The 27,722-nt window shown below is 50.0% G+C and overlaps 1 protein-coding gene across 1 annotated transcript; it reads left to right on the forward strand.

Annotated features, from left to right (window-relative positions):
• The first annotated feature begins 2,475 nt into the window (after positions 1-2,475).
• LOC140719145 (uncharacterized) lies at positions 2,476-20,449 on the forward strand. Its single transcript, XM_073033557.1, has 6 exons — positions 2,476-2,797; positions 8,775-8,879; positions 11,734-11,841; positions 12,382-12,522; positions 13,676-13,739; positions 19,480-20,449. The coding sequence occupies exons 1-5, from the start codon at positions 2,683-2,685 to the stop codon at positions 13,735-13,737; spliced, it is 531 nt and encodes a 176-aa protein (XP_072889658.1). The 5' UTR covers positions 2,476-2,682; the 3' UTR covers positions 13,738-13,739; positions 19,480-20,449.
• The last annotated feature ends 7,273 nt before the right edge of the window (positions 20,450-27,722 follow it).

A 27,722-nucleotide genomic window follows, 5' to 3' on the forward strand; every position in this document is an offset into this window, starting at 1 on the left:
GTACGACCTTTTTCCCTGGGTAGAAATGGTTAATATTTTGAAGTGATTGAGTGAAAGTATAAATAGGATGTCAGAGGTGGGTGTTTTTTTACACAGAGTGATAGTGCATGGAGTGGTTTTCCTGGGACGGTGGTAGAGAGTGACACATTAGGGAGGTTTAGGTGACTCTCCGTTCGACACATGGATGAACAAAAGCCGGAGGCCTCTGTGGAAGGAAGGGTTAGATTGATCTTGGGGTAGGTTAAAGGTCAGCACAACGTAATGGGCTGTGCCATATTGTAAGCCTGGGCTTCGTGTCCAGGCTAAGCCTCCCCAGCCTATTCCAGTTCTCCTGGAGGCTAACCTGAACCAATATCGAGACTGATCTGACATTATGGCCCCCAACTCCTAGAGCACATCCCCCAACCCCAAATTCCCCTCCCTCCCCTGTCCTAAAGGCCCTCGGGCCTCGTAAGCTCTTGACGGGGATGACTGACAAATGATGGTCCAATTCCTTCCCTTGTCCTACTGGGAGGAACAGGTGGTGATGGGCAATGGCCTGAGGCCTGAGCAGAGGATGGTTTATGGGCAGAGAGAAGATCAATGTCACCCCTTTTCTCACTTTCCCCTTCCCTCACTTTCTTTCTTCTTCACCTTCTCTCTCTCATTCACTCTCTTCCTCCCTCAATCTCTACCTCCCTCTATCACTTTCTACCTCTATCCCACCTCTCTCTCCCTTCTTTTTCCTTCACTCTTTCCCTTCCCATGTTCCCACTCCTTTGCTTCTTCCCTTCACCCCTCCCTCCCTCCCTTTCCACTCTCTTGCTTCCCCCATTCTCAATATCCCACTCCCTCTTCCTCCCTCAATACCTCCCTCCGTCTCTCATCTTTTCCTTTGCTGCTGTTTCTCATCTGCCGCCACTCTCCTTGTGCTCTCTCCCCATCTCCCTCTTCCTCTCTCTGCTTTCCCTCATTCACCTCTGCTCAATGCATTCCATTCTCCCTTCCTTCTCCATATCTCTCCTCCTCTCTCCCCACTCCCCCTTTCATTCAAGACCCCCTCTGCCTCAATATGCTCTCCCGCTCTCTCTCTCTCTCTCTCTCTCTCTCTCTCTTCCCTTGTCCCCACTCTACAGATCTAGGCAAGAACCCAAATGGAGTGGGGGGGTGAAGCAAGGACCATGTGCCTGATGGGGGAGGGGGAGAGGATGGTGGTCCTGAGGAAGTGGTGAGGGGAGAGGACAGTGGTCTCGGTTGAGGGGGGTTTGTTAGGGAGAGGACCCCGAGAACCAACACCCAGTCCCTGTTGCCTCACACAGCTGTCGGATATTAGTGGATTCAGCAACTTTTTTGTTCCCTTATTTTGTTTTCCAAGAATTCTGTAATTACACTGTGGTGTCAGGAAACAATTAACTTTCAGAGAAATGTCATTTCCAGGTAGGGAAGGGTGGGGGGGGGGGAAACAGAATGTTGGAGTGGGGGGAGGGCATGAGGGGGAGAGAGGAGGGTGTGAGGGGGAAGAGGGAAGGGGAGAAGAGGGCAGTGGTGTGAGGGAGTGGGAGAGGGAGAGTGGGGAAAGGAAGGGGAAGAGGGGAAGGGAGAGGGAGTGGAAAGTGAGTGAGCAGTGGATTGAGAGAGAGGATTTGCTGAAGGGGGAAATGAGGGGTGTGGGGTGTATTGGTGTCACATTGAGGGTTGTGGGTGCCCATATCTTTGTCTATGTCTCTCTGTATATGTGTACCCCTTCTCTTTCCTCTGTGTGTGTCTCTCTCTCTGTGCGTATGTCTCTTTATGTGTGTGTGCGTATCTCTGTGAGTGTGTCTGTGTGTGTGTATCTCTGTGAGTGAGTCTGTGTGTGTATCTCTGTGAGTGTGTCTGTGTGTGTGTATCTCTGTGAGTGAGTCTGTGTGTGTATCTCTGTGAGTGTGTCTGTGTGAGTGAGTGTGTCTGTGTATCTCTGTGAGTGTGTCTGTGTGAGTGAGTGTGTCTGTGTGTGTATATCTCTGTGTGTGTGTCTGTGTGTGTGTATCTCTGTGAGTGAGTCTGTGTGTGTATCTCTGTGAGTGTGTCTGTGTGAGTGAGTGTGTCTGTGTATCTCTGTGAGTGTGTCTGTGTGAGTGAGTGTGTCTGTGTGTGTGTATCTCTGTGAGTGTGTCTGTATCTCTGTGAGTGTGTCTGTGTGTGTGTATCTCTGTGAGTGTGAGTGTGTCTGTGTGTGTGTATCTCTGTGAGTGTGTCTGTGTGTGTGTATCTGTGTGAGTGAGTGTGTGTGTATATCTCTGTCCTTGTTTGTGTATATATGCCTGTTTGTCTGTCTCTGTTCCTCCGACCCCACAGTCGACAGCAGGGATCTCTGGCCGTGCTTTAGGAAGTCCCCGAGCTGCGTGACGCCGGGTTGTGAGAGAGCAGATTCCACACCCCCACCCCACCCCTCCCCTCCCCTCCCCCCGCCTGTGGTATTACAGGGGCGGCTCCTCCCCGCCTGACATCAGGGGCTCTGGCCGGGCTCGGTGAGTCACCAGGCAGTCTGACAGCGTGTGTGAGAGCGGCAAGCCGAGCTCTGTGTGTGACAGACAGAGAGCGAGTGAGGGAGATGGGTGAGGGACAGAGTGACTGAGACAGAGAAAGAAGAGGAGAGAGGGGGAGCGTGGAAAAAGAGAAGCGACCAGGACACTGTGGAGTGACGGAGGGATTCAGCGGCGGATGGACAGGAGAGAAGGAGCGATGAAGGGGGAGCTGATGGCCACTCTCGGGCTGTGCCTGGTCCTGTGCATGTCCGCCGCCCCGGTTGCACGCAGCAAACGCGAGACGTCGCAGGGTGAGTTTGGCTGGACGTCCAGTCTATTGCCTCCCGGACCCGGGGACGGAGGGGAAGGCGAGGCAGGAGCGGGAAAGAAAGGGGAGGTGGACGGAGAGAGAGAGATGCAGAGGAAGGGAAGAGAGAAATGAAGTGTTGGAAACTGTCATTTAGGTCACTTTGTGGATGTGTGGGCTGTAAAACTGTGTGTGTATCGGTGTCTGTCCACGTCTCTGAATGTTGTGAAATTGCCCGTGTATATGTACCTCCCCCCAGTGTGTATATGCCTGTGTTTGTCTGGATGTGTATATTACTGCAGGTGTGGGTCAGTGTGTTTATTTGTGTGCTTGTCTGTGTGTGTGTGTCTGTGAGGAGGTAGTCTGTGTGTGTGTGTGTGTGTGTGTGTGTGTGTGTGTGTGTGTGTGTGTGTGTGTGTGTGTGTGTGTGTCTGTGTGTGTGTGTGTGTGTGTGTGTGTGACTGAGAGTCACTCTGAGTGATATATCTACTTGACAGTGAGTCTGTGTGAGGGAGAGACACACTCTGAGTGATATATCTACTTGATTGTGAGTGAGTGTGTGTGTGAGAGAGCAACAGAGATAGGGAGAGTGCGAAGACATTTGAGGGGAGGAGGGAGAGGGGAGATAAGGGGTGAGGGAGGGAGGGGTGTGGGGAGGGGGAGAGAGCAGGGTGGAGAAGGGGAAGAATTGGGGAGAGGGAGAGGAGTCAGAGAGAGAGAGAGAGCACGGGACCATTGACTAATCTGGGATTTTGAGTTGCAACCTGTGTGAGCAATCTGTATTTATGGATCATACATCATAGATCCCAATGCAGACAGCCTTAGTGAGTAGGCAAGGATGTGGCGAGTGGAGTCCAACAGATGGAGGGGAGAGACGATGATAAGAGGGGGCCGTGTTTGTTTATACACCTACCGCTTTGTCTGTGGCCTTCACTGGAAGATGGCTGGAATACAGAGGCCGTTCTACGCCTTTAATCCACCAGACTCGGAGAACTGTGCCAGATATATTTGTCATGGAGGGAAATGGCAGAGAGTCACCAGATCCCTGGTAAACTCTCGGGTGTGAGAGTGAGAAGAACGATCTGCTGGGGAGAGGAGGTTCCTCAGAATGAAGGGGGGGCGTGTGTTGGGGAGCAGTGGGGATTTCGACAGACTGAATGGAGGGAGGGTGCCGAGGATTTTATAACCGGAATGAGAAGTTAGCCATCCAGGATGGAGAAGGGGGAGATGGTTATTTAGAGGGGTTCTTTGAAACCTTTTCTCTCCAGGACTGTTCATTCAAGGGATGTGGGCTTTACACAGGCTGTGCCCCCAATTACCACCTGATCTGCTCCCTCGATGAGCTACTGTCTTGGGGGGGAGGGGGTGAAGGTCACCCCACATGGCGATGGAATTCCAGAGCTCGTGACCCAGTGACCGTGAAGGGAGGCCGAGGTTCCTCCCTGTTGGATGGGGTGTGTGCTCGCAGAGTAACTTCCAAAGGGTCTGTGGGGCTCGCTGAGCCTTTCCACCCTTGTTCCGGAGTCCGGGATTGGGTAGGGGGCAGAGCAGTTCGGGAGGGGCTGAGTAAGGATCAGTTCTGGAGGCAGTGGACTGCAGCTCCAATGCACCTGCTGTGTCAAGGTCAGTGTCAGACGTGTGGGGAGTCTGACCTGACCTGTAGATGGGGTGGGGGGGGAGGTAATGTGGTGGATGTGGAGTGGGTGGACTAGCCTCACCTGGGTAAGTGGGGGAGTGTCCCATCACGCCTGTGATGACCCCTGTAGATGGGGGAGAGGTTCTGGAGAACCAGGGTCAGTCACTTAGCTCGAGGGTATATACATCACAGGGCATCAGAGTCTGGAAGCGTCCCTGTAAGGAGATTCTGTTTGTCTTCCCTCTTGAATGCGTGGGTTCAAGACCTGCTCCTCAGATTTTCTCCCACAGTCTAGGGATGTACTTGGATACAATAGACTCCTGGATCGATAGACATGGAGCTTAGAAAAATAGAGGGCTATGGGTAACCCTAGATAACTTCTAAAGTAAGTACGTGTTTGGCACAGCGTTGTGGGCCGAAGGGCCTGTATTGCGCTGTAGGTTTTCTATGTTTCTCTGTACTGGGTTGGTCGATCGTCCCGGGATTAGGTTCGGATTAAATCAGGGTGGTTGGGGTTTCTGGGACAGCACGGCTCAAAAAGCTGGAACGGTCGACTCCGCGCTGAATAAATAAGTATTTCCGATAGCAGACGCCTCGGCCTCTGACCTGCTCTGGCATCCACATGGTGATGTGGCCACTCCGATCGGTCTGTTGTCAGTGCTAAGCCCAGGATATTGACAGGATGATTCAGTGTTGGTGAGGAATCTGGGAGGAATTGTCATCTACCAGGCCTGGATTTGGTTCTCAGAAAGTGGAGACACGCTGGCCTCCACTGGTTGGGGCACCTTATTGAACGTCCCAACTTCGATGGGCTTTGGCGAAGCCACACTTGGAGTACTGTGCGCTGTAAGCTGGAAGAATGCAGGAAAGATTCATCAGGACGTTCCCGGGATTGGAGGGCTTGAGTTCTAGGACGAGGCTGGACAGGGCTGGGACTATTTTCCCTGGGGTGAAGGAGGCTGGGGAGTGACCTGACACCATGGACGGTGAAGATTGGAAGTGTGGCCACAGTCTTTCTCCAGCGGAAAGGAGGACACAGGGTTAAGGTGAGAGGGGAAAGATCTAAAGGGGAAGGTTTTTAACACAGAGGGCGGTGAGGATATGGAACGAGCCGCCAGAGGCGGCTACAATTAAAACACACACACACACACACACACACACAGTACATGGATAGGAAAGGCTGAGTGAGATACAGACCAACACATGCCAGATGGGAATGTGGTCGGTAGGACGAGTGGGGATGTATCTGTGATGTGTGATCTGGACTCTTACAGTGAGGGGAACATAGAACAGCACCTGCACAGGAACACTGATGTTGTACCAAACTAATTCAACTAGTAATTAGTTACCTAACTAAACTAATCCCTTCTACCTACACATTGTCCATACCCTCCACTCCCTGCACGTCCATGTGCTGATCTGAGAGCCTCTTAAACACGTCGATCCTATCTGCCACCCCGCCAACCCCGGGCACCACATTCCAGGCACCCACACTCTCTGTGTAAAGAAATCTCGCACCGTACTTCTCCTTTGAAGTGAACCCTGCTCGCCTTAAATGCAATCCCTCTGGTATTAGACATTCCGACCCTGGGGAAGAAAGATACCAGCTGTCTGCTCTGTCTGTACCTCTCATAATTTTATCAGATTTCTGAACAGTCTCCGAACCCATGAACATAACCTATCTCTTCCTCTTTTGTGTTATTCTTTAAAAGTTGTAACTTGCAGTAATTTTTATCTTCTGCACGGTACCCGTTTCCACAAAACTGCAATTTTCACGACGTTTATCAGTGACAATGGACCTGCCTCGGGTTCTAACTCTCTAACAGTATTCCCCTCGGCCGCTGGCACTCCAGAGAAAGCAACTGGAGTTTATCTGACCTCTCCTCACATGCCGTCTAATCCAGGTACTATCCTGTGGGAACATTTCCAAAGCCCACCATACCCTTCCTGTAATGAAGCAACCAAAACTGATTGCAGTAGTCCAAGTTCAGCACGACCGGAGTTTTATAAAGCAGCAACGTAATTTCCTATCTCTTGAAATCAGTGCCTCGACTGATAAAGCCCAGCGTGCCGAACGCTGCCTTTACCGTCCTTGTCAACCCGTGCAGTTACTCACAGGGAGCTGGGGACTTGCACCGCAAGATCCCTCTGTACATTGAAGCCGTTAAGGGAACTGACGTTTACTACAGTGCGATAGATGGAAGGGAAATCAAGGGCCATGGGGTTTTAGCAAAAGGACGTGGCCTTCTGAAAAGGGAGAAGCAGTAACTGAGAGCCAGGTTGACGTCTGTGATATTCAGATTTCAGAGAAGTGTTGTGGTGAGACCATATCTTACTGGATGGTAAGATAGATCTGCCTTTCCTGCCGCAGACACAATGCTTTGTCAGATGAACGTAACTCCCCGGACTGATGAGGAGCACGAAAAGAGGCCGATATATTACATCGGCTGTTTACCCGGAACTCCTGTTGAATTAGGCAGCCTCTCCCCACACGGGACCCCTGCTACAGAGGGAGTCTCACCCCCATTACCCTTGTAACAGAGGGAGTCTCACCCCCATTACCCCTATTACAGAGGAAATCCCATTACCCCTGCTACAGAGGGAGTCTCACCCCCATTACCCTTGTAACAGAGGGAGTATCACCCCCATTACCCTTGTAACAGAGGGAATCTCACCCCCATTACCCCTATTACAGAGGAAATCCCATTACCCCTGTTACAGAGGGAGTCTCTCTCTCCCATTACCCCTGTTGCAGAGGGAGTCTCTCTCCCATTACCCCTGTTGCAGAGGGAGTCTCTCTCTCCCATTACCCCTGTTGCAGAGGGTCTCTCTCCCATTACCCCTGTTACAGAGGGAGTCTCTCTCTCCCATTACCCCTGTTGCAGAGGGAGTCTCTCTCCCATTACCCCTGTTACAGAGGGAGTCTCTCTCTCCCATTACCCCTGTTACAGAGGGAGTCTCGTCTCTGAGGGAAGACGGGGCACAGAGTTGTTCTCTGGCACCGTCTGTTTCTCGGACGCCTGTGAAAAGGTTTGTTTATCCCCTGATTTCGGAAAAGGTTCTGGTAACCCTCCTTTCCCAGAAATGCCACACCTAGGCTGAACAAGTTGGGAGCTGTTATCCGCAATGAAATCAAGTTCCCGCTTCCTCCTCCTATTCCTCACTGTGCTTGGAAATTGCTTCTCAGGTCTTCCCGAAAATCCCACCTCCCCCCCCCCCCCCCCAAGTCTTACCCTACACGGGACTGTCCCACCTTCCTGTGTGCACTCGCACACACCTCTCGTACACGACCGCAGAGAGAGGGAGAGAGAGACAAACAGACAGACAGAGAGACAGAGAGAGAAAGACACAGAGAGAGAGAGAGAGAGAGACAGGCAGAGAGAGAGAGAGAGAGACAGAGAGAGAGAGAAAGACAGAGAGAGAGAGAGACAGGCAGAGAGAGAGAGACACACAGACAGGTGGAGAGAGACAGACAGACAGAGAGAGACAGAGACAGAGAGACAGACAGGGGGAGAGAGAGACAGACAGACACAGAGAGACACAGACGGAGACAGACAGAGAGAGAGAGACAGATGGAGATAGAGAGAGAGACACACACAGACGGGGAGAGAGAGAGACAGACACAGAGACACAGACAGAGAGAGACAGACAGACAGAGACAGAGAGAGAGAGCCAGACAGACAGACAGAGAGAGAGATAGATGGAGAGAGAGAGAGAGAGAGAGACAGAGACACTTACACAGAAATGCGCACACGCACAACTCACACAGCCACACTCACTCACACACACTCACACACACACAGAGAAATGCGCACACACACTCACACACCTACATACTCTTACAGACCCACACATTGTGGCGTGCAGACACACACCTAGACATACAGTAGTTGGACACACGCGGGTTTAGTCAAGGTCAGAGGCGTTAAAGGGGAATTGAGAGGAAGCTTGAACACCGAGAGTGACTGATTTCTGGAATGTGCTGTCTGTCAGAGGTGGTAGAATCACTTACAGTCACATTGTTTAAGAAGTGTTTGGAGCACACATTCTGCTGAATCACCCCTTTGATTTCTACAGCAAAAGAACCTATGCACGTCTGGAAGAGCATCAGTATGTGAGACTTCCGGATTCAGAGAAATCTGCACAGAATCAAAAATAACGTTTGATCTCATGATAGTGAGCTGAGAATACATGACCTTGTAGATTAGAGATAGCTGTGTGTCGAACGTAACATTCTGTGGGAGGAGAGGACAGTGTGTCTGGCACCCAGACCCAGTAGCTGGGTGGGAAAAGGAAGATTCTTGGTTTGATCTGTCTTTGACCTCTGCCCTCTGCTCTTCCTCAGGATGTGCCACCGATCAGTTCTGGAACGAGGACCTTTCAAAGTGCCTGGACTGCAGTCTGTGTGAAATACAGACAAACACACCAGGGTGTGACGTCTGTCCAAAGAGTAAGTCCCCCGAACCCCTGCCCCTCACTCACAACACGAGGCACTCAGGTCACTCAGCCCAAATGGAACATGCCAACCAGTCTAAGCTGTTCCCATTTGCCCACACTGGCCTGTTATCCCTCTGAACTGTTCCTACCCGTGTCTGCCCGAGTACCTGGCTCAAACACCATGTTCCATGCCCCCACCCACCACTGGGGAAAATCTCTCCCCTCTCACACAGAGCATTGGACATTCCAGCACAGTACAGGCCCTTCAGCCCACAATCTAACCCTTTCCTCTCACATCATCCTCTGTTTTTCTTTCATCCTTGTGCCGATCTAAGGGGCTCATAAATACCCCTAATGTATTTGCCTCTCCCACCACTCCTGCCCGCACATTCCACACACCCACCACTCCCTTCTGTGGAAAAAACTAGGTCTGACATCCCTTTGTAACAGAGCTTTCCAAACTCTTTTATGCCATCTTTACCTGACGGGGTCTGTGGACTCCAGGTTGGGAGCCTCTGCTCTATATGTTCCTCTAATCACCTTAACTTATGCTCTGGGAAGAAGGATCTGGTTGTCCACTCAATCTATGCTTCATATCATCTGTTTTGCCTCTACCAGGCATTTTCCTTCGTCGCAGAGAGAAAAGTCCTATCTCGCTCAACCTTTCTTTATAAGACATGCTCTCTGCTCCAGGCAGCATCCTGTTAAATCTTTGCAGCCTCCCTAAAGCTTCCACATCCTTCTTATAATGAGGCGAACAAGGCTGTGTCCTCTGGTTCTTGATTCCCCTCCCCTGGGAGTGGGGGTGGGGGGAAGTGCGTGCTTTCACCCTATCTATGCTACTTATGGCTGTGCACAGCTTTGCAATGTCACCCCCCCCCCCCACCCCCAGCCTCCTATGCTCCAAGGAATTAAGTCCCAACTTCTCTTCTTAACTTAGTCCCTTGAGTCTGAACAACATCCTCGTAAATCACGGACCGTTCAGAAATCTGATGGAAGAAGCGGTTCCTAAATCTTGCAGTGTGTGTCTTCAGACTCCTGCCCCTCCTCCCTGGTGGTGGCAATAAGGAGAGAGCATTTCCTGGATGTGAGGGTCCTTAATAACGGACGTCACCTTCGTGAGGTAGCACCTGTTGAAGATATCCTCGATGGTGGGGAGAGTTGTGTCTGTGATGGAGATGGCTGAATCTACAGCCTCTGCGGCTTCTTGCAATCCTGTGCATTGGAGCCTCCATGCCAGTCAGAATGTTCTGCACTGAACATCTACAGTCGTCAGCGACAGACCAAATCTTCTCAAACTCCCAAGTGATGAGAGAAAGTGGAATTAGCTTGGACCTTTTGGTCAGCCTGGACAAGGATAGGCCGAGGGACCTTTTAACGTGCTGTATGACTCTCTGACCCTGACACACTACATGGGACCATAAGACCATTGGATACAGAAGCAGAACGAGGCCTTTCAGTCCATCGAGTCTGTCCCACTGTTCCAACACAGCTTCCATTCTCCCAACTTATCCCTGAAACTAACTTCCTTAGTAACCAAAACCTTGTTAGTCTCTGTCTTCAACGGGCCCCCCCAGATGGCCGACTCCTGCTCATATTTCTTATGTTCAATACACCCAATGCCCTGAAAGTCTGTGGCAATAATTTCCACAAATTCACCAGAGTCCTCCTGAATGCATCTCAGCTTGAAACTGTCCAGCCTGGGACCGCAAAAGAGCTCAGCATGCCACAGAAACCAGCCTCCCCTCCATAGGCTCTGTCTACACTTCTCAGTAAATCAGCCGGTGTAATCAAAGACACCCCCCCCCCCCCCAATTCTCCCCTCACCCAGAAGGTATGAAAGTCTGAAAGCATGTCCCACCTGGTTCAAGGACATTTTCTGTCAGTCTCTTGTATGATAAGATGGATACCCCACCTCACAATCTACCTCTTTATGACCTTACACGTATTGCCTGCCTGAACGGCACTTCCTCGGTAACTGTAAATATTTATTTATTTTGCCTGTTTGTCTATTTATGGAATAGACCCTTCTGGCCCTTTGAGCTGCACTGCCCAGTAACTCCCAATCGAACCCCAGCCTAATCACGGGACAATTTACAATGACCAATTAACCTGCCAACTTGTACCCTTGGAATGTGGGAGGAAACCCACGCGGTCACGGGGAGAACGTACAAAGTCCTCGCAGACAGTGGTGGGAATTGAACCTGGGTCGTTGGCATCGTAAAGCGTTGTGCTACTGATATTGGTTTACCTTGCACTACCTCAATGCTCTGTGTAATGATCCGGTCTGTTCGAAAATCACAAGTGTACGTATCTCAGTACGCATAACAATAACATACCATTATGAATAAGAAATTCCTTCTCATCTCTTTTCTAAAGGGATGTCGTTCTGAGGATGTGAACTCCAGACTCTTCCACTGATGAAACGCCCTCTCCACGTCTGTTCTGTCTGAATCTTTCCGTATCCAGAAGATTTCAATGAGATCCCCTCTCTCATCCCTCTAAACTCGATTGTACAGACCCAGAGATATCTAACACTACTTGCAAATTAAACCTTTCATTCCAGTGAACCTCCTCTGCACCGCCTCCAATGCCGGCATATCCATTCTTCAATACGGGGACCGAAAATACTCACAATATCAGTGTGGTCTGACCAATGCCTCCACTATACCTCCTCGCCTGTACACTTACTTTACTTTATTGTCGCCAAACAATTGATACTAGAGCGTACAATCATCACAGCCATATTTGATTCTGCATTTTGCACACCTAAATCCTCTTGCAGTAAGCGCCAACTCTGCACTCGTAAACCTGGTCAAAAATCTCCGAGCAGGAGTCACTGAGTGTATTCTCTGCTTTTATTAAAGCGTGCGAAGACGGGAAGTTCTGGAACAATGACAACCAGCAGTGCATTTCATGTGAGATATGCAAATCGCAGCCAAAAACTCCACAGTGTGACCTGTGCAGCAACGTGGGTAAGGATCAGCGAGAGTCGGATAACAGATCTCCCTCTGTCAGAGAGGGAATGAGACACTAGACAGTGTACAGATCTCCCTCAGACAGACACCGGTCAGCGTACAGATCTCCCCCTGAGAGAGAGGGACAGAGAGACACCGGTCAGTGTACAGATCTCCCCCTGAGAGAGAGGGACTGAGAGACACCGGTCAGTGTACAGATCTCCCCCTGACAGAGAGGGACAGAGAGACACCGGTCAGTGTACAGATCTCCCCCTGAGAGAGAGGAACTGAGAGACACCGGTCAGTGTACAGATCTCCCCCTGAGAGAGAGGGACAGAGAGACACCGGTCACTGTACAGATCTCCCCCTGAGAGAGAGGGACAGAGAGACACCGGTCAGTGTACAGATCTCCCCCTGAGAGAGAGGGACAGAGAGACACCGGTCAGTGTACAGATCTTTGTCTGAGAGAGAGGGACTGAGAGACATTGGTCAGTGAGGGAGGGGTGGTGAGGAGGGAGCACCACACTCACATTCCAAATTCTCCTGCTTTTTTGACAGAGTTCCCAACAACAGAGCCAGAAGTGAATTTGGATTTGCCGCTATGGATTTGGATAGTGATCATATTAGTGTTTGTAGTGTCTGTGCCGATTGGCCTGGCCTGGTACAAATCCAAGGAATTTAACACATCAGCAGTGGCAAGTAAGTATGTCTGTCCCACATACTCCTTTCACAGACAGTGTCTCCCACATTACCCTGTCACAGAGACAGTGGCTCCCCCATTACCCCGTTACAGAGCAAATCTCTCCCCATTACCCTTGTTACAGAGCGAATCTCTCTCCATTACCCCTGTTACAGAGGGTCTCTCCCCATTACCCCTGTTACAGAGCGAATCTCTCCCCATTACCCCTGTTACAGAGGGAGTCTCTCCCCATTACCCCTGTTACAGAGCGAATCTCTCCCCATTACCCCTGTTACAGAGGGAGTCTCTCCCCATTACCCGTTACAGAGCGAATCTCTCCCCATTACCCCTGTTACAGAGGGAGTCTCTCCCCTTTTATCCCTGTTACAGAGCGAATCTCTCCCCATTACCCCTGTTACAGAGCGAATCTCTCCCCATTATCCCTGTTACAGAGGGAGTCTCTCCCCATTACCCCTGTTACAGAGCGAATCTCTCCCCATTACCCCTGTTACAGAGGGAGTCTCTCCCCCTTTATCCCTGTTACAGAGAGAATCTCTGCCTCAACAACACTGTTACAGAGCGAATCTCTCCCCATTACACCTGTTACAGAGCGAATCTCTCCCCATTACCCCTGTTACAGAGGGAGTCTTTCCCCCTTTATCCCTGTTACAGAGCGAATCTCTCCCCATTACCCCTGTTACAGAGCGAATCTCTCCCCATTACCCCTGTTACAGAGGGAGTCTCTCCCCATTACCCCTGTTACAGAGGGAGTCTCTCCCCCTTTATCCCTGTTACAAAGAGAATCTCTGCCTCAACAACACTGTTACAGAGGGGGTCCCCCCACCATTGCCCCTTTGACAAGGAGAGCCTGTAATAGATTGTCTCTCACAGACAGAGTCTTTCCCTCATTACCCTGTCACAGAGAGAGCCTCTCACACATAACCTTGTTATAGAGAGAGACTCTCTTCAATTACACCTTGTACAGAGAGAGTCTCTGCCCCATTACCCTGGTTCCAGTGGCAGCCTGTCCCCAGTAACCCTGTTACAGAGGGAATATTGCACCCTGTTATGAAGGGAGTCGCACCCCACTCTGGTCCTCATTTTGAACGGAGTGCCTCTGCCTCGTGTTTTCCTGAGCTTTCTCTAACTCAGTCCTGTCTCTTCCTACCACAGAGCCTGTCCAGGAGATCGGGACCGCAGATGCTCCAAACCAACACATGTTGGCCTCTGACTGAGGGTAACTTCCCCTTTGTGAGGGCTGGGTGCTGGGGTGGGGACGAGCAGCTCCAGCACTGAGGAGGCTCAGGATTGGTGAATGGAGAAGGACTGAAGGGAACGAGGGGGAGGTGGTGAGGAAAGAAGGGTAGAGGAAGGGGTATGGAGAACAGGAGGGAGGAATGGAATGGAGCAGGGGGGTAGGGGTAGCCAGGTATGGAATGGAGTGGAGGCCAAGGGGACTATGGAGCCATGAGGAAGGAGCCAGCCAAAGTTGACTGGACAGATAACCTAGCAGGGATGACAGTGGAACAGATATTTCTGGGAATAATGCAGAAGGTGCAGGATCAGTTCATTCCAAAGAGGAAGAAAGATTCTAAGGGGAGTAAGGGGCGACCGTGGCTGACAAGGGAAGTCAAGGACAGTATAAAAATAAAAGAGAAGTATAACATGGCAAAGATGAGCGGGAAGCCAGAGGATTAGGAAACTTTTAAAGAGCAACAGAAGATTACTAAAAAGGCAATACAGGAAGAAAAGATGAGGTACAAAGGTAAGCTAGCCAAGAATATAAAGGAGGATAATAAAAGCTTCTTTAGGTATGTGAAGAGGAAAAAATTAGTTAAGACCGAAGTTGGACCCTTGAAGGCAGAAACAGGTGAAATTATTACGGGGAACAAGGAAACAAGAGTTGAACAGGTACTTTGGATCTGTTTTCACTAGGGAAGACACAGACAATCTCCCAGATGTAATAGTGGCCAGAGGACCTAGGGTAACAGAGGAACTGAAGGAAATTCACATTATGCAGAAAATGGTGTTGGGTAGACTGATGGGTCTGAAGGCTGATAAGTCCCCAGGGCCTGATGGTCTGCATCCCAGGGTACTTAAGGAGGTGGCTCTAGAAATCGTGGACGCGTTGGTAATCATTTCCCAATGTTCTATAAATTCAGGATCAGTTCCTGAGGATTGGTGGGTAGCTAATGTTATCCCACTTTTTAAGAAAGGAGGGAGAGAGAAAGCGGAATTATAGACCAGTTAGCCTGACATCAGTGGTGGAGAAGATGCTGGACTCAATTATAAAAGATGAAATAGCAGCACATTTGGATAGCAGTGACAGGATCGGTCCAAGTCAGCATGGATTTACGAAGGGGAAATCATGATTGACCAATCTTCTGGAATTTTTTGAAGATTTAACTATAAAAATGGACAAGGGAGAGCCAGTGGATGTAATGCACTTGGACTTTCAGAAAGTGTTTGATAAGGTCCCACATAGGAGATTAGTGGGCAAGATTAGAGCACGTGGTATTGGGAGTAGGGTACTCACATGGATAGAAAATTGGTTGGCAGACAGGAAACAGAGTAGGGATTAACGGGTCCCTTTCAGAATGGCAGGCAGTGACTAGTGGGGTACCGCAAGGCTCGGTGCTGGGACCGCAGCTATTTACAATATACATTAATGATTTAGATGAAGGGATTTAAAGTAACATTAGCAAATTTGCTGATGACACAAAGCTGGGTGGCACTGTGAAATGTGAGGAGGATGCTATGAGAATGCAGGGTGACTTGGACAGGTTGGGTGAGTGGGCAAATGCATGACAGATGCAGTTTAATGAGGATAAATGTGAGGTTATCCACTTCGGTGGCAAGAACAGGAAGGCAGATTACTATCTAAATGGTGTCAAGTTAGGAAAAGGTGAAATACAACGAGATCTAGGTGTTCTTGTACATCAGTCACTGAAAGTAAGCATGCAGGTACAGCAGGCAGTGAAGAAAGCTAATGGCATGTTGGCCTTCATAACAAGGGAGTTGAGCATAGGAGCAAAGATGCCCTGCAGTTGTACAGGGCCCTGGTGAGACCACACCTTGAGTATTGTGTGCAGTTTTGGCCTCCAAGTTTGAGGAAGGACATTCTTGCTATTGAGGGAGTGCAGCGTAGTTTAACGAGGTTAATTCCCGGGATGGCAGGACTGTCATATGTTGAAAGATTGGAGCGACTGGGCTTGTATACACTGGAATTTAGAAGGATCTGATAAGAGGGGATCTGATTGAAACATATAAGATTATTAAGGGATTGGATATGCTAGAGGCAGGAAACATGTTCCCGATGTTTGGGAGTCCAGAACCAGGGGCTACAGTTTAAGAATAAGGGGTAGGCCAGTTAGAACGGAGTTGAGGAAAAAACTTTTTCTCACAGAGTGTTGTAGATCTATGGAATGCTCTGCCTCAGAAGGCAGTGGAGGCCAATTCTCTGGATGTTTTCAAGAAAGAGTTGATAGAGCTCTTAAAAATAGCAGAGTCAAGGGATATGGGGAGAAGGCATTGTGTATAATCAGCCATGATCACAGTGAATGGCGATGCTGGTTCGAAGAGCTGAATGGCCTACTCCTGCACCTATTGTCTATTGGGAGGGAGGAATGGAATGGAGTGGAGGCAAAGGGGAAGGAGGAATGGAGTGGAGGTGAAGGGGAGGGAAGGTATTGAATGGAGTGGAGGTGAAGGGAGGGAGGAATGGAATGGAGTGGAGATGAAGGGGAGGGGAGGGGAAGTATGGAATGGAGTGGAGGTGAAGGGGAGGGAAGGTATGGAATGGAGTGGAGGCCGAAGGGGAGGGAAGGTATGGAATGGAGTGGTGAAGGGAGGGAGGAATGGAATGGAGTAGAGGTGAAGGGAGGGAGGAATGGAGTGGAGGTGAAGGGGAGGGAGGAATCGAATGGAGTGGAGGTGAAGGAAGGGAAGGAGGAATGGAGTGGTGGTGAGGGGGGAGGGAGGAATGGAATGGAGTAGAGGAGAGAGGAATGGAATGGAGTGGAGGTGAAAGGGAAGGAGGAATGGAGTGGAGGTGAGGGGGAGGGAGGAATGGAATGGAGTGGAGGTGAAGAGGAATGGAATGGAGTAGAGGTGAAGGGAGGGAGGAGTGGAGTGGAGGTGAAGGAAGGGAAGGAGGAATGGAATGGAGTAGAGGTGAAGGGAGGGAGGAGTGGAGTGGAGGTGAAGGAAGGGAGGAATAGAATGGAGTGGTGGTGAGGGGGGAGGAATGGAATGGAGTGGTGGTGAAGAGGAGAGAGGAATGGAATGGAGTGGTGAAGGGGAAGGAGGAATGGAATGGAGTGGAGGTGAAGAGGAGAGAGGAATGGAGTGGAGGTGAAGGGGAAGGAGGAATGGAATGGAGTGGAGGTAAAGGGGAGGGAGGAATGGAGTGGAGGTGAAGGGAGGGAGGAATGGAATGGAGTGGAGGTGAAGGGAGGGAGGAATGGAGTGGAGTGGAGACGAAGGAAGGGAAGGAGGAATGGAATAGAGTGGAGGTGAAGGGAGGAAGGAATGGAATGGAGTAGAGGTGAAGGGAGGGAGGAGTGAGTGGAGGTGAAGGGGAGGGAGGAGTGGAATGGAGTGGAGGTGAAGAGGAGAGAGGAATGGAATGGAGTGGAGGTGAAGGGGAAGGAGGAATGGAGTGGAGGTGAAGGGAGGGAGGAATGGAGTGGAGTGGAGATGAAGGAAGGGAAGGAGGAATGGAATAGAGTGGAGGCAAAGGGGAAGATGGTATGGAATGGAGTGGAGATGAAGGGAGGGAGGAATGGAATGGAGTAGAGGTGAAGGGAGGGAGGAGTGAGTGGAGGTGAAGGGGAGGGAGGAGTGGAATGGAGTGGAGGTGAAGAGGAGAGAGGAATGGAATGGAGTGGAGGTGAAGGGGAAGGAGGAATGGAGTGGAGGTGAAGTGGAGAGAGGAATGGAATGGAGTGGAGGTGAAGGGGAAGGAGGAATGGAATGGAGTGGAGGTGAGGGGGGAGGGAGGAATGGAATGGAGTGGAGGTGAAGAGGAGGGAGGAATGGAATGGAGTAGAGGTGAAGGGAGGGAGGAATGGAGTGGAGGTGAAGGGGAGGGAGGAATGGAATGGAGTGGAGGTGAAGGAAGGGAAGGAGGAATGGAGTGGTGGTGAGGGGGGAGGGAGGAATGGAGTAGAGGTGAGGGGGAGGGAGGAATGGAGTGGAGGTGAAGAGGAGAGTGGAATGGAGTGGAGGTGAAGGGGAAGGAGGAATGGAATGGAGTGGAGGTGAAGAGGAGGGAGGAATGGAATGGAGTAGAGGTGGGAGGGAGGAATGGAGTGGAGGTGAAGGGGAGGGAGGAATGGAATGGAGTGGAGGTGGAGGAATGGAGTAGAGGTGAGGGGGAGGGAGGAATGGAGTGGAGGTGAAGAGGAGAGAGGAATGGAATGGAGTGGAGGTGAAGGGGAAGGAGGAATGGAGTGGAGGTGAAGGGGAGGGAGGAATGGAATGGAGTGGAGGTGAAGGGGAAGGAGGAATGGAATGGAGTGGAGGTGAGGGGGGAGGGAGGAATGGAATGGAGTGGTGGTGAAGAGGAGGGAGGAATGGAATGGAGTAGAGGTGGGAGGGAGGAATGGAGTGGAGGTGAAGAGGAGAGAGGAATGGAATGGAGTGGAGGTGAAGGGAGGGAGGAATGGAGTGGAGGTGAAGGGGGGAGGAATGGAGTGGAGGTGAAGGGGAAGGAGGAATGGAATGGAGTGGAGGTGAGGGGGGAGGGAGGAATGGAATGAAGGTGAAGAGGAGAGAGGAATGGAATGGAGTGGAGGTGAAGGGGAAGGAGGAATGGAATGGAGTGGAGGTGAGGGGGAGGGAGGAATGGAATGGAGTGGAGGTGAAGAGGAGGGAGGAATGGAGTGGAGGTGAAGGGGAAGGAGGAATGGAATGGAGTGGAGGTGAAGGGGAGGGAGGAATGGAGTGGAGGTGAGGTGGGAGTGGAATGGAACACACATGCACACAAATACAGGTGCCCCCCCTTTACGAAGGTAGAGCATTCCTATGAAACCTTTCTTAAGCTGAAATGGCGTAAAGCGAAGAACCATTAATTTACATGGGAAACATTTTTGTAAAAGCGAAAATCCTCTTTGTAATGTGAAAACAGGTTACTAATGTGGGTCTTTTATAAAAGTGAAGTGGCGTAAAGCGAACATTCATAAAGCGGGGGACACCTGTAGACGCACTGACCCATGCCTGCACACTTTTCTGTCTCTTTTCTCACTCCCTCCCCTGCCTCCATTCCTCTCTCCGTCATCCTCTCCACCCTATATGCCCCTCTCCTCCCTCCCCCGCACAACTTCCCCTCCTTCCTCTGCCCTTCTCGCTCTTTCCTCAGCCACCACTGCCCCCTAGTGTTGAACTCAGCCTGGCAGTACAACAGCTGCTTGTCCTCTCTCACCCATTCTATCCCCTATACCTGTAACCCTCCCCGTCACTCTGCTGCTGCATGACAGCCCTCCCCATCTCTCTTGCCCCCCTCCACTCCCTAACCTACCTCCTTAACCCTCTCCCTCCTCTAAACCCCTCCCCATCAGTGTAACCCTTTCTCTGTCCTACGCACCTCCCATTCACAGTGATGCCCTCCTCCTGTGCTCCTCCCGATCTCCATGATCCCCTCCCTCCCTACAGCCTTTCCACCTCTGTGATCCCCTCCCTCCCCTACACGCCTCCCCGTCTTCATAATTCCTGCCCCCTGTGCCCTTCTCTCTCACTGTGATCCACAGCTCTCCCCTACACCCTTCCCAGTCTCTGTGATACCCTCCCCTGCACTCCTACCTGTCTCCATAACATCCCCCCCCCCACGGCATACCCAGCACCACTGTCTCGGTGGGCACCTCAGTGTCACCCGAAATTTGTCCCCTGCATATCTGACCCCACTCACACACTGCTCTTTGATTCTGCGATGTGGTTTATTGTTGCTTAATTGTCTGTCCCCAACTCTTTGATTCTAGGTTCCTGCGATGCTGTCCTGTCCTCTCGTCTGTGTGTGTTTGTTCGTGAGACTCCTCATCATGAAGATCCACGTTCGCTGAGGGTGTCACTGTTCGGGAGAAGAGATTAGCTTCCACTGTAGACTGAGGACTAACGCAAAGTGCTATTCCACTCTCTCCCGGATTAGATGACACATCCAGACATACTTGTCCGAGCATCCGATTAACTTCAATAATCTGGATGACTTTCTGGCACCAGTCGTTGGACACATCATCCTCTTCCTCACCTTTTTGGGACCAGACATCTATCACACCATTTTCTCCCATCCCCTCCCAGGACTCAGTGTCAGACACAACGTTCTCTCTTCCTCCACCAGAACAAAGCACCAGACACATTGACCTCTCCCCCCACCCTCCAAGTGGACATCGCATGAACAATCCTCTTTCCCCTCTGCTGGACCGAAAATGTACAGGAAGCTTCTCTTGCTGTTTGACTCTGGGGGCATATGGCAGGATGATGTGGCGGGAGCCTCACACTGTGTCTGACCACAGGAATGAGTGATGGGACCGTGTGGAGGGAGCTTCACTTTGTGTCTGACCACAGGAATGAGTGATGGGACCGTGTGGAGGGAGCTTCACTCTGTGTCTGACCACAGGAATGAGTGATGGGACCGTGTGGCGGGAGCTTCACTCTGTGTCTGATGCCAAGAGTGTGTGATGGGACGGTGTGGAGGGAACCTCACTCTGTGTCTGAACCCGGGAATGTGTGATGGGACAGTGCAGAGGGAGTCTCACTCTGTGTCTGACCCATGCCCTGGGAGGGTGTAACGTGTGGAGGGAGCTTCACTCTGTGTCTGACCCATGCCCTGAGAGGGTGTAACAGAGTAAAGGGATCTTTGTACCTAATCTGGCATAGTTTTAGTGGAGTTAGTGTTTTACAATCAGTGTTGTTTATTTATAATATTAAATAAAGACTTTGTTAAGAAATTTAGCTTCTTTCGTCCAAATCATATTGAAGCCATTTCTGCCTACTTCCTGGCTTTCCAAATCATCTCCCCGTTCCACCATTCGCAGTCCAAGGTTTCAAAAGTTCCCGCCAACATTGGACTGCCCTGAGTTGGGGCTAAGGGCTTGGATGAAGAGCTTCCCGTCAGAGAGCACAGAAACGTACTGTACCCCAAGAGAGCAGACCCTCATGAAGGTCAGAACTGTGGAGTGGCAGTCTCGGGCCGTGGCCTTCTGTTCTCGGGCCACAGAGCCACCTCAGTGCATGAGGGTAGGACACACACCGTGAATGGTGGGGAGATCGAGGAGCAGAGAGACATCAAAGGATCCCCGGAGATGTCAGCACAGGTAGTGAGGAAGGGCCCAGAGAGAATACCCCCGCACCCTGTCCAGGGCATGAGAGAGGCTGAGTCTGTTCCTGGAGATGAAGGAGGAGACCGGAACGAGGTTTATAAGGTGACAAGAGGGGAACTTTCCTCCATATCAGAGGCAGATAAATCTGGAGGGAAGGGAGAGGAGATTGAAATAGTCTGAGGGAATCTTCTTCACCCAGAGAGAGGTGAGTACTTGGAACGTGCTGGCAGAGACTGCGATGGAAGCAGAGCTTCCCTGAAAGCTGAGTTGCAAGTGAACGGGGCATTGGGCACTGGCCTGGGTCGCTCAGGGCTCTGAGCGCAGGAGTCAGGGTGTTACGTTGCAGTTGTATGAGACCGCACTGGGAGTGTTATCTTCTGTTTCAGTCGGCCAGATGCAAGGAAGATTTACCAGGATGCTGTAAAGAGAGATCGGCCACTTTGTCACTTTATTCTTTGGAGCATAGCAGACTGAGGGCGACCTTACAGAGGCGTTAAAACCAAGAGGGCAGAGGCACAGTCTTTTCCCCAGGCTTGGGGAATCAAGAACTGGAGGACACAGGCTGAAGGAGTGAGGGGAGAGATTTAATAGGATCCTGAGGGGCAACTTTTCACATAGATGGAACGAGTGGTTGAGGCTGGTACAACAACACTTGGACAGGTAGATGGATAGGAGAGGTGGATAGGACAGAGCAGAGCTTCCTAATTGGTCCGTGTCATAAAAAATTGTTGGGAACCCTGTTAAGAGGAATCCAGGCCAAATGTGGTCAAATGGTTGGGGATTTTGGCCAGCACGGACTGAAGGGCTGTTTCTCTGCTGTCTCATGACCGTGTGGCCATGCCACACTCTGCTCAAACCTCATCTACAAGTTTGCAGGTGACTCCACTGCAGTGGGCCGTATCTCAAATAGTGGTGAGTCTGACTACAGGAGGGAGATAGAGAGTTTAGTGACATGGTGTCCTGACAACAATTTTTGCCTTGACCTTGTCAGCTAAGCCAAAAGAGCCGGTCATTGACTTCAGGAAGGAGAATGGAGGCAATGCTTCTGTCTACGTCAATGGTACCAAGGTCAAGAGAGTTGAGTGCCTCATGTTTCATCACCAAGAGCCTGACCAGGAACAACCCCCATACACAGCATGGCCTAGCAAGGCCACCAACATCTCTACTTCCCCTGGAGGCTAAAGAAATTTGGCATGTCTCCATCGCCCTCGACACACCACAGAAAGCATCCTTTCCAGTTCCATCGCGGCTCGGTACGGCAACTGCTCTGCCCGTGACCACAGGAAACCGCGGAGAGTTGTGGACGCAGCTCAGCACATCACCGAAACCAGCCTCCCCTCCATGGACTCTATCTACACTTTCCACTGACTCAGCAAAGCAGCCAGCGCAATCAAACACCCCACCCATCCCAGACATTCTCTCTTCAACAGCCTGGAAGCACGTACCATCAGGATCAAGGACAGCTTCTACCCCACTGTTATCAGACAATTAAATAGTTCCCTAGTATGATAAGATGGACTCTCGACCTCACAGTTTACCTTGTTATAGTCTTGCACATTACTGCCTACCTGCATTTCACTTTTGCTTTAACGGTTACTCTTTATTCTGTACTTTGTTACTGCTTTTCCCTTCTATCCCTCAGTGTAATGATCTGTGTGGATGAACAGTTTTTCACTGTACCTTGGTACGTGTGGCACTAATAAACCAATTTATCAATCACCTCTCACTCCAGAGACAGCAGCCCTAAGTCTGTCCAACCCCTCCTCCTATCTCAAGCCCTCTAATGCAGGCAGCATCCTGGAGAGCCTCTTCTGCGTCCTCCCCAAAGCCCCCCACTCCCCTCTTATAGTGGGGTGACCAGAATTGAATGCAATACTCTGGATGAGGCCTGACCAGAGTTTCATAAAGTTGCAATGTAACTTTCTGACTCTTGAACTCATAGTGCATTGACTACTAAAGACAAGCTTGCGGTGTGCCTTCTTTACCGCCATATCGGCCTGTGTGGCCACTTTCGGAGAGCTGCTCTCTCAACGTCAGTAAGGCCATGGAATTGATTTGTGGACTTCAGGAAGAGGAAGTCGAGACGAACACACATCATTCCTCACTGAGGGGGTCAGTGGTGGGAAGGGTAAGCAGCTTCAAGTTCCTGGGCGTCAACATCTCACAGGATCTATCCTGGGCCCCACACATCGATGAAGAAATTTGGGAAGTCACCAAAGACTCCAGCAAATTTCTACAGATGTACAGTGGAGAAATAGCTGTGGTCACCCGTATTATATAACCATATAACAATCACAGCACGGAAACAGGCCATTCCGGCCCTCCTAGTCCGTGCCGAACTCTTAATCTCACCTAGTCCCACCTACCCGCACTCAGCCCATAACCCTCCACTCCTTTCCTATCCATATACCTATCCAATTTTACCTTAAATGACACAACTGATCTGGCCTCTACTACTTCTACAGGAAGCTCATTCCACACAGCTATCACTCTCTGAGTAAAGAAATACCCCCTCGTGTTTCCCTTAAACTTTTGCCCCCTAACTCTCAAATCATGTCCTCTCGTTTGAATCTCCCCTACTCTCAATGGAAACAGCCTATTCACGTCAACTCTATCTATCCCTCTCAACATTTTAAATACCTCGATCAAATCCCCCCTCAACCTTCTACGCTCCAATGAATAGAGACCTAACTTGTTCAACCTTTCTCTGTAACTTAAGTGCTGAAACCCTGGTAACATCCTAGTAAATCGTCTCTGCACTCTCTCTAATTTATTGATATCTTTCCTATAATTCGGTGACCAGAACTGTACACAATATTCCAAATTTGGCCTTACCAATGCCTTGTACAATTTTAACATTACATCCCAACTTCTGTACTCAATGCTCTGATTTATAAAGGCCAGCGTTCCAAAAGCCTTCTTCACCACCCTATCTACATGAGACTCCACCTTCAGGGAACTATGCACTGTTATTCCTAGATCTCTCTGTTCCACTGCATTCCTCAATGCCCTCCCATTTACCCTGTATGTTCTATTTGGATTATTCCTGCCAAAATGTAGAACCTCACACTTCTCAGCATTAAACTCCATCTGCCAACGTTCAGCCCATTCTTCTAACCGGCATAAATCTCCCTGCAAGCTTTGAAAACCCACCTCATTATCCACAACACCTCCTACCTTAGTATCATCAGCATACTTACTAATCCAATTTACCACCCCATCATCCAGATCATTTATGTATATTACAAACAACATTGGGCCCAAAACAGATCCCTGAGGCACCCCGCTAGTCACCGGCCTCCATCCCGATAAACAATTATCCACCACTACTCTCTGGCATCTCCCATCTAGCCACTGTTGAATCCATTTTATTACTCCAGCATTAATACCTAACGACTGAACCTTCTTAACTAACCTTCCATGTGGAACTTTGTCAAAGGCCTTGCTGAAGTCCATATAGACTACATCCACTGCCTTACCCTCGTCAACATTCCTCGTAACTACTTCAAAAAATTCAATAAGGTTTGTCAAACATGACCTTCCACGCACAAATCCATGCTGGCTACTCCTAATCAGATCCTGTCTATCCAGATAATTATAAATACTATCTCTAAGAATACTTTCCATTAATTTACCCACCACTGATGTCAAACTGACAGGTCTATAATTGCCAGGCTTACTTCTAGAACCCTTTTTAAACAATGGAACCACATGAGCAATACGCCAATCCTCCGGCACAATCCCTGTTTCTAATGACATCTGAAAGATCTCCGTCAGAGCTCCTGCTATCTCTACACAAACTTCCCTCAAGGTCCTGGGGAATATCCGGTCAGGACCCGGAGATTTATCCACTTTTAAATTTCTTAAAAGCGCCAGTACTTCCACCTCTTTAATTGTCATAGGTTCCATAACTTCCTTACTTGTTTCCCACACCTTACACCATTCGATATCCTTCTCCTTAGTGAATACCGAAGAGAAGAAATCGTTCAAAATCTCTCCCATCTCCCTCGGCTCCACACATAGCTGACCACCCTGATTCTCTAAGGGACCAATTTTATCCCTCACTATCCTCTTGCTTTTAATATAACTGTAGAAGCCTTTCGGATTTACTTCCACCTTATTTGCCAAACCAAACTCGTAACTTCTTTTAGCTTTTCTAATCTCTTTCTTAAGTTTCCTTTTACATTCTTTATATTCCTCGAGCAATTCCTTTACTCCATGCTGCCTATATCTATTGTAGACATCCCTCTTTTTTCGAACCAAGTTTCTAATATCCCTTGAAAACCATGGCGCTTTCAAACCTTTAACCTTTCCTTTCAACCGAACAGGAACATAAAGATTCTGTACCCTCATAATTTCACCCTTAAATGACCTCCATTTCTCTATTACATCCTTCCCATAAAACAACTTGACCCATTCCACTCTCTCTAAATCCCTGCGCATCTCCTCAAAGTTAGCCTTTCTCCAATCAAAAATCTCAACTCTAGGTCCAGTCCTGTCCTTCTCCATAATTATATTGAAGCTAATGCTATTGTGATCACTGGACCCGAAGTGCTCCCCAACACATACATCTGTCAGCTGACCTATCGCATTCCCTAACAGGAGATCCAACACTGCCCCATCTCTAGTCGGTACTTCTATGTATTGTTGCAAAAAGCTATCCTGCACACATTTCACAAACTCTAAACCATCCAGCCCTTTTACAGAATGAGCTTCCCAATCTATGTGTGGAAAATTAAAATCTCCCACAATCACCACCTTGTGTTTACTACAAATATCTGCTATCTCCTTACACATTTGCTCTTCCAACTCACGCTCCCCATTAGGTGGCCTATAATACACTCCTATCAGTGTTACTACACCTTTCCCATTCCTCAATTCCACCCAAATAGCCTCCCTAGAGGAGCTCTGTAATCTATCCTTCCAAAGCACCGCCATAAGATTTTCTCGGACAAGCAATGCAACACCTCCTCCTCTGGCCCCTCCTACTCTATCACACCTGAAGCAACTAAATCCAGGAATATTTAGTTGCCAATCACACCCTTCCTGCAACCATGTTTCACTAATAGCTACAACATCATAATTCCAGGTATCAATCCACACTTTAAGCTCATCCACCTTTCTTACAATGCTCCTAGCATTAAAATAGATACATTTAAGATACTCTCCACCTCCTCCTCTCTTTTCATCCCTAGCAATGCATTCAAATCTATTATCCTTTTCTTTCTTCTCCCCTACAACTTCGGGCTGAGCGCATCCCTCCTCCATCACCTGCCTGTCCTCCCTCACACACGGTCTACTTACTTGCTCTACTGGTGAACTAACCTCCTCTCCCATAGTTTCCTCAAATTGATTTCCGCCCCCCCATCTTACTAGTTTAAAGTCTGCCCCGTAGCCCTAGCAAACCTCCCCGCTAGGATATTGGTCCCCCCAGGATTCAAGTGTAACCCGTCCTTCTTGAACAGGTCACGCCTGCCCCAGAAGAGGTCCCAATGATCCAGAAACTTGAATCCCTGCCCCCTGCTCCAGTCCCTCAACCACGCATTCATCCTCCACCTAATTCCATTCCTACTCTCACTGTCGCGTGGTACAGGCAGTAATCCCGAGATTACTACCTTTGCGGTCCTTCTTCTTAACTGCCTTCCTAACTCCCTATACTCTCGTTTCAGGACCTCTTCCCCTTTCCTACCTATGTCATTGGTACCTACATGTACCACGACCTCTGGCTCCTCACCCTCCCACTTCAGGATATCTTGGACGCGATCAGAAACGTCCCGGACCCTGGCACCAGGGAGGCAAACTACCATCCGGGACTCCCGATCACCTCCACAGAACCGCCTGTCTGAACCCCTGACTATCGAGTCCCCTATTACTATGGTCCTCTTTCTTCTATCCCTACCCTTCTGAGCTACAGGGCCGTCCTCTGTGCCGGAGGCCTGGCCACTGTCACTTCCTCCAGGTAGGCTGTCCCCCCCAACAGTACTCAAACATGAGTACTTATTGTCAAGGGGTACAGCCACTGGGGTACTCTCTAGTACCTGCCCCTTCCCCTTCCTGATCGTGACCCACCTATCTGCCTCCCGTGGCCCCGGAGTGACCACCTGCCTGTAACTCCTCTCTATCACCTCCTCACTCTCCCTGACCAGGCGAAGGTCATCGAGCTGCAGCTCCAGTTCCCTAATTCGGTCCCTCAGGAGCTGCAGTTCGGCGCACCTGGCGCAGATGTGGACGTCCGGGAGGCTCGGAGACTCCAGAATCTCCCACATCCGACACCGAGAACAACAAGCTGCCCTCACACTCATACTTCCCGAATAACTGAAAATAACAAGAACTAAAAGATAAGCCTACTGTGCCCTCTTCCGCCTAAGCCCTCTGAGCCCAAGCCCTACACTCTGCTCCTGGCTCACTCCACTGCCCGCAAACAAAGCTGCCCGCTGCTTAAGGCTGCGTTCTTTTTATATCTTCCCTCCTTCCCAGGCCTCCTTCACGCGCCTGCGCAGTCCCGCCTCTCAGAACTCCGATCTGAGAAGCAATTTGAAAATGGCCGCCGCCGCACTTCTTCTCAGCCTCGCTGTCCTCTTCCATTGTAAAGACACTACCCAGCAGAAGGCAATGGCAAACCAATTCTGTAAGAAAAATTTGTCAGAACTGCACACAAAACTCCAACGCCTTAGCTCTGATATTTGAAGGGCAATGTGTCAAAGGCTCTGCCTCCATCTTGTAATCCTGATAATTGGCTTATTATGTGTATCTGGAGTTTAACCGGGCCAGGTGCACAAAGTTTCACTTTTGCAAGGTCAACTATAAACTCCACTATAAACTATCAACAGGTAATGGCAGGACATTAACGGTGTTTACCTACAGAGACTTCTTGGGGTCCAAGTCCGTGGATCCAGAATCAAAAT

Source organism: Hemitrygon akajei, chromosome 31, assembly GCF_048418815.1.
Source record: "Hemitrygon akajei chromosome 31, sHemAka1.3, whole genome shotgun sequence".
Classification (NCBI taxonomy): Eukaryota; Metazoa; Chordata; class Chondrichthyes; order Myliobatiformes; family Dasyatidae; genus Hemitrygon; species Hemitrygon akajei.

Coding starts and splice junctions, on each gene's coding strand:
- LOC140719145 (XM_073033557.1), top strand. CDS start 2,683: ATGGACAGGAGAGAAGGAGCGATGAAGGGGGAGCTGATGGCCACTCTC. Junction 2,798..8,774: donor CAAACGCGAGACGTCGCAGG/GTGAGTTTGGCT, acceptor GCTCTTCCTCAG/GATGTGCCACCGATCAGTTC. Junction 11,842..12,381: donor TGACCTGTGCAGCAACGTGG/GTAAGGATCAGC, acceptor CTTTTTTGACAG/AGTTCCCAACAACAGAGCCA.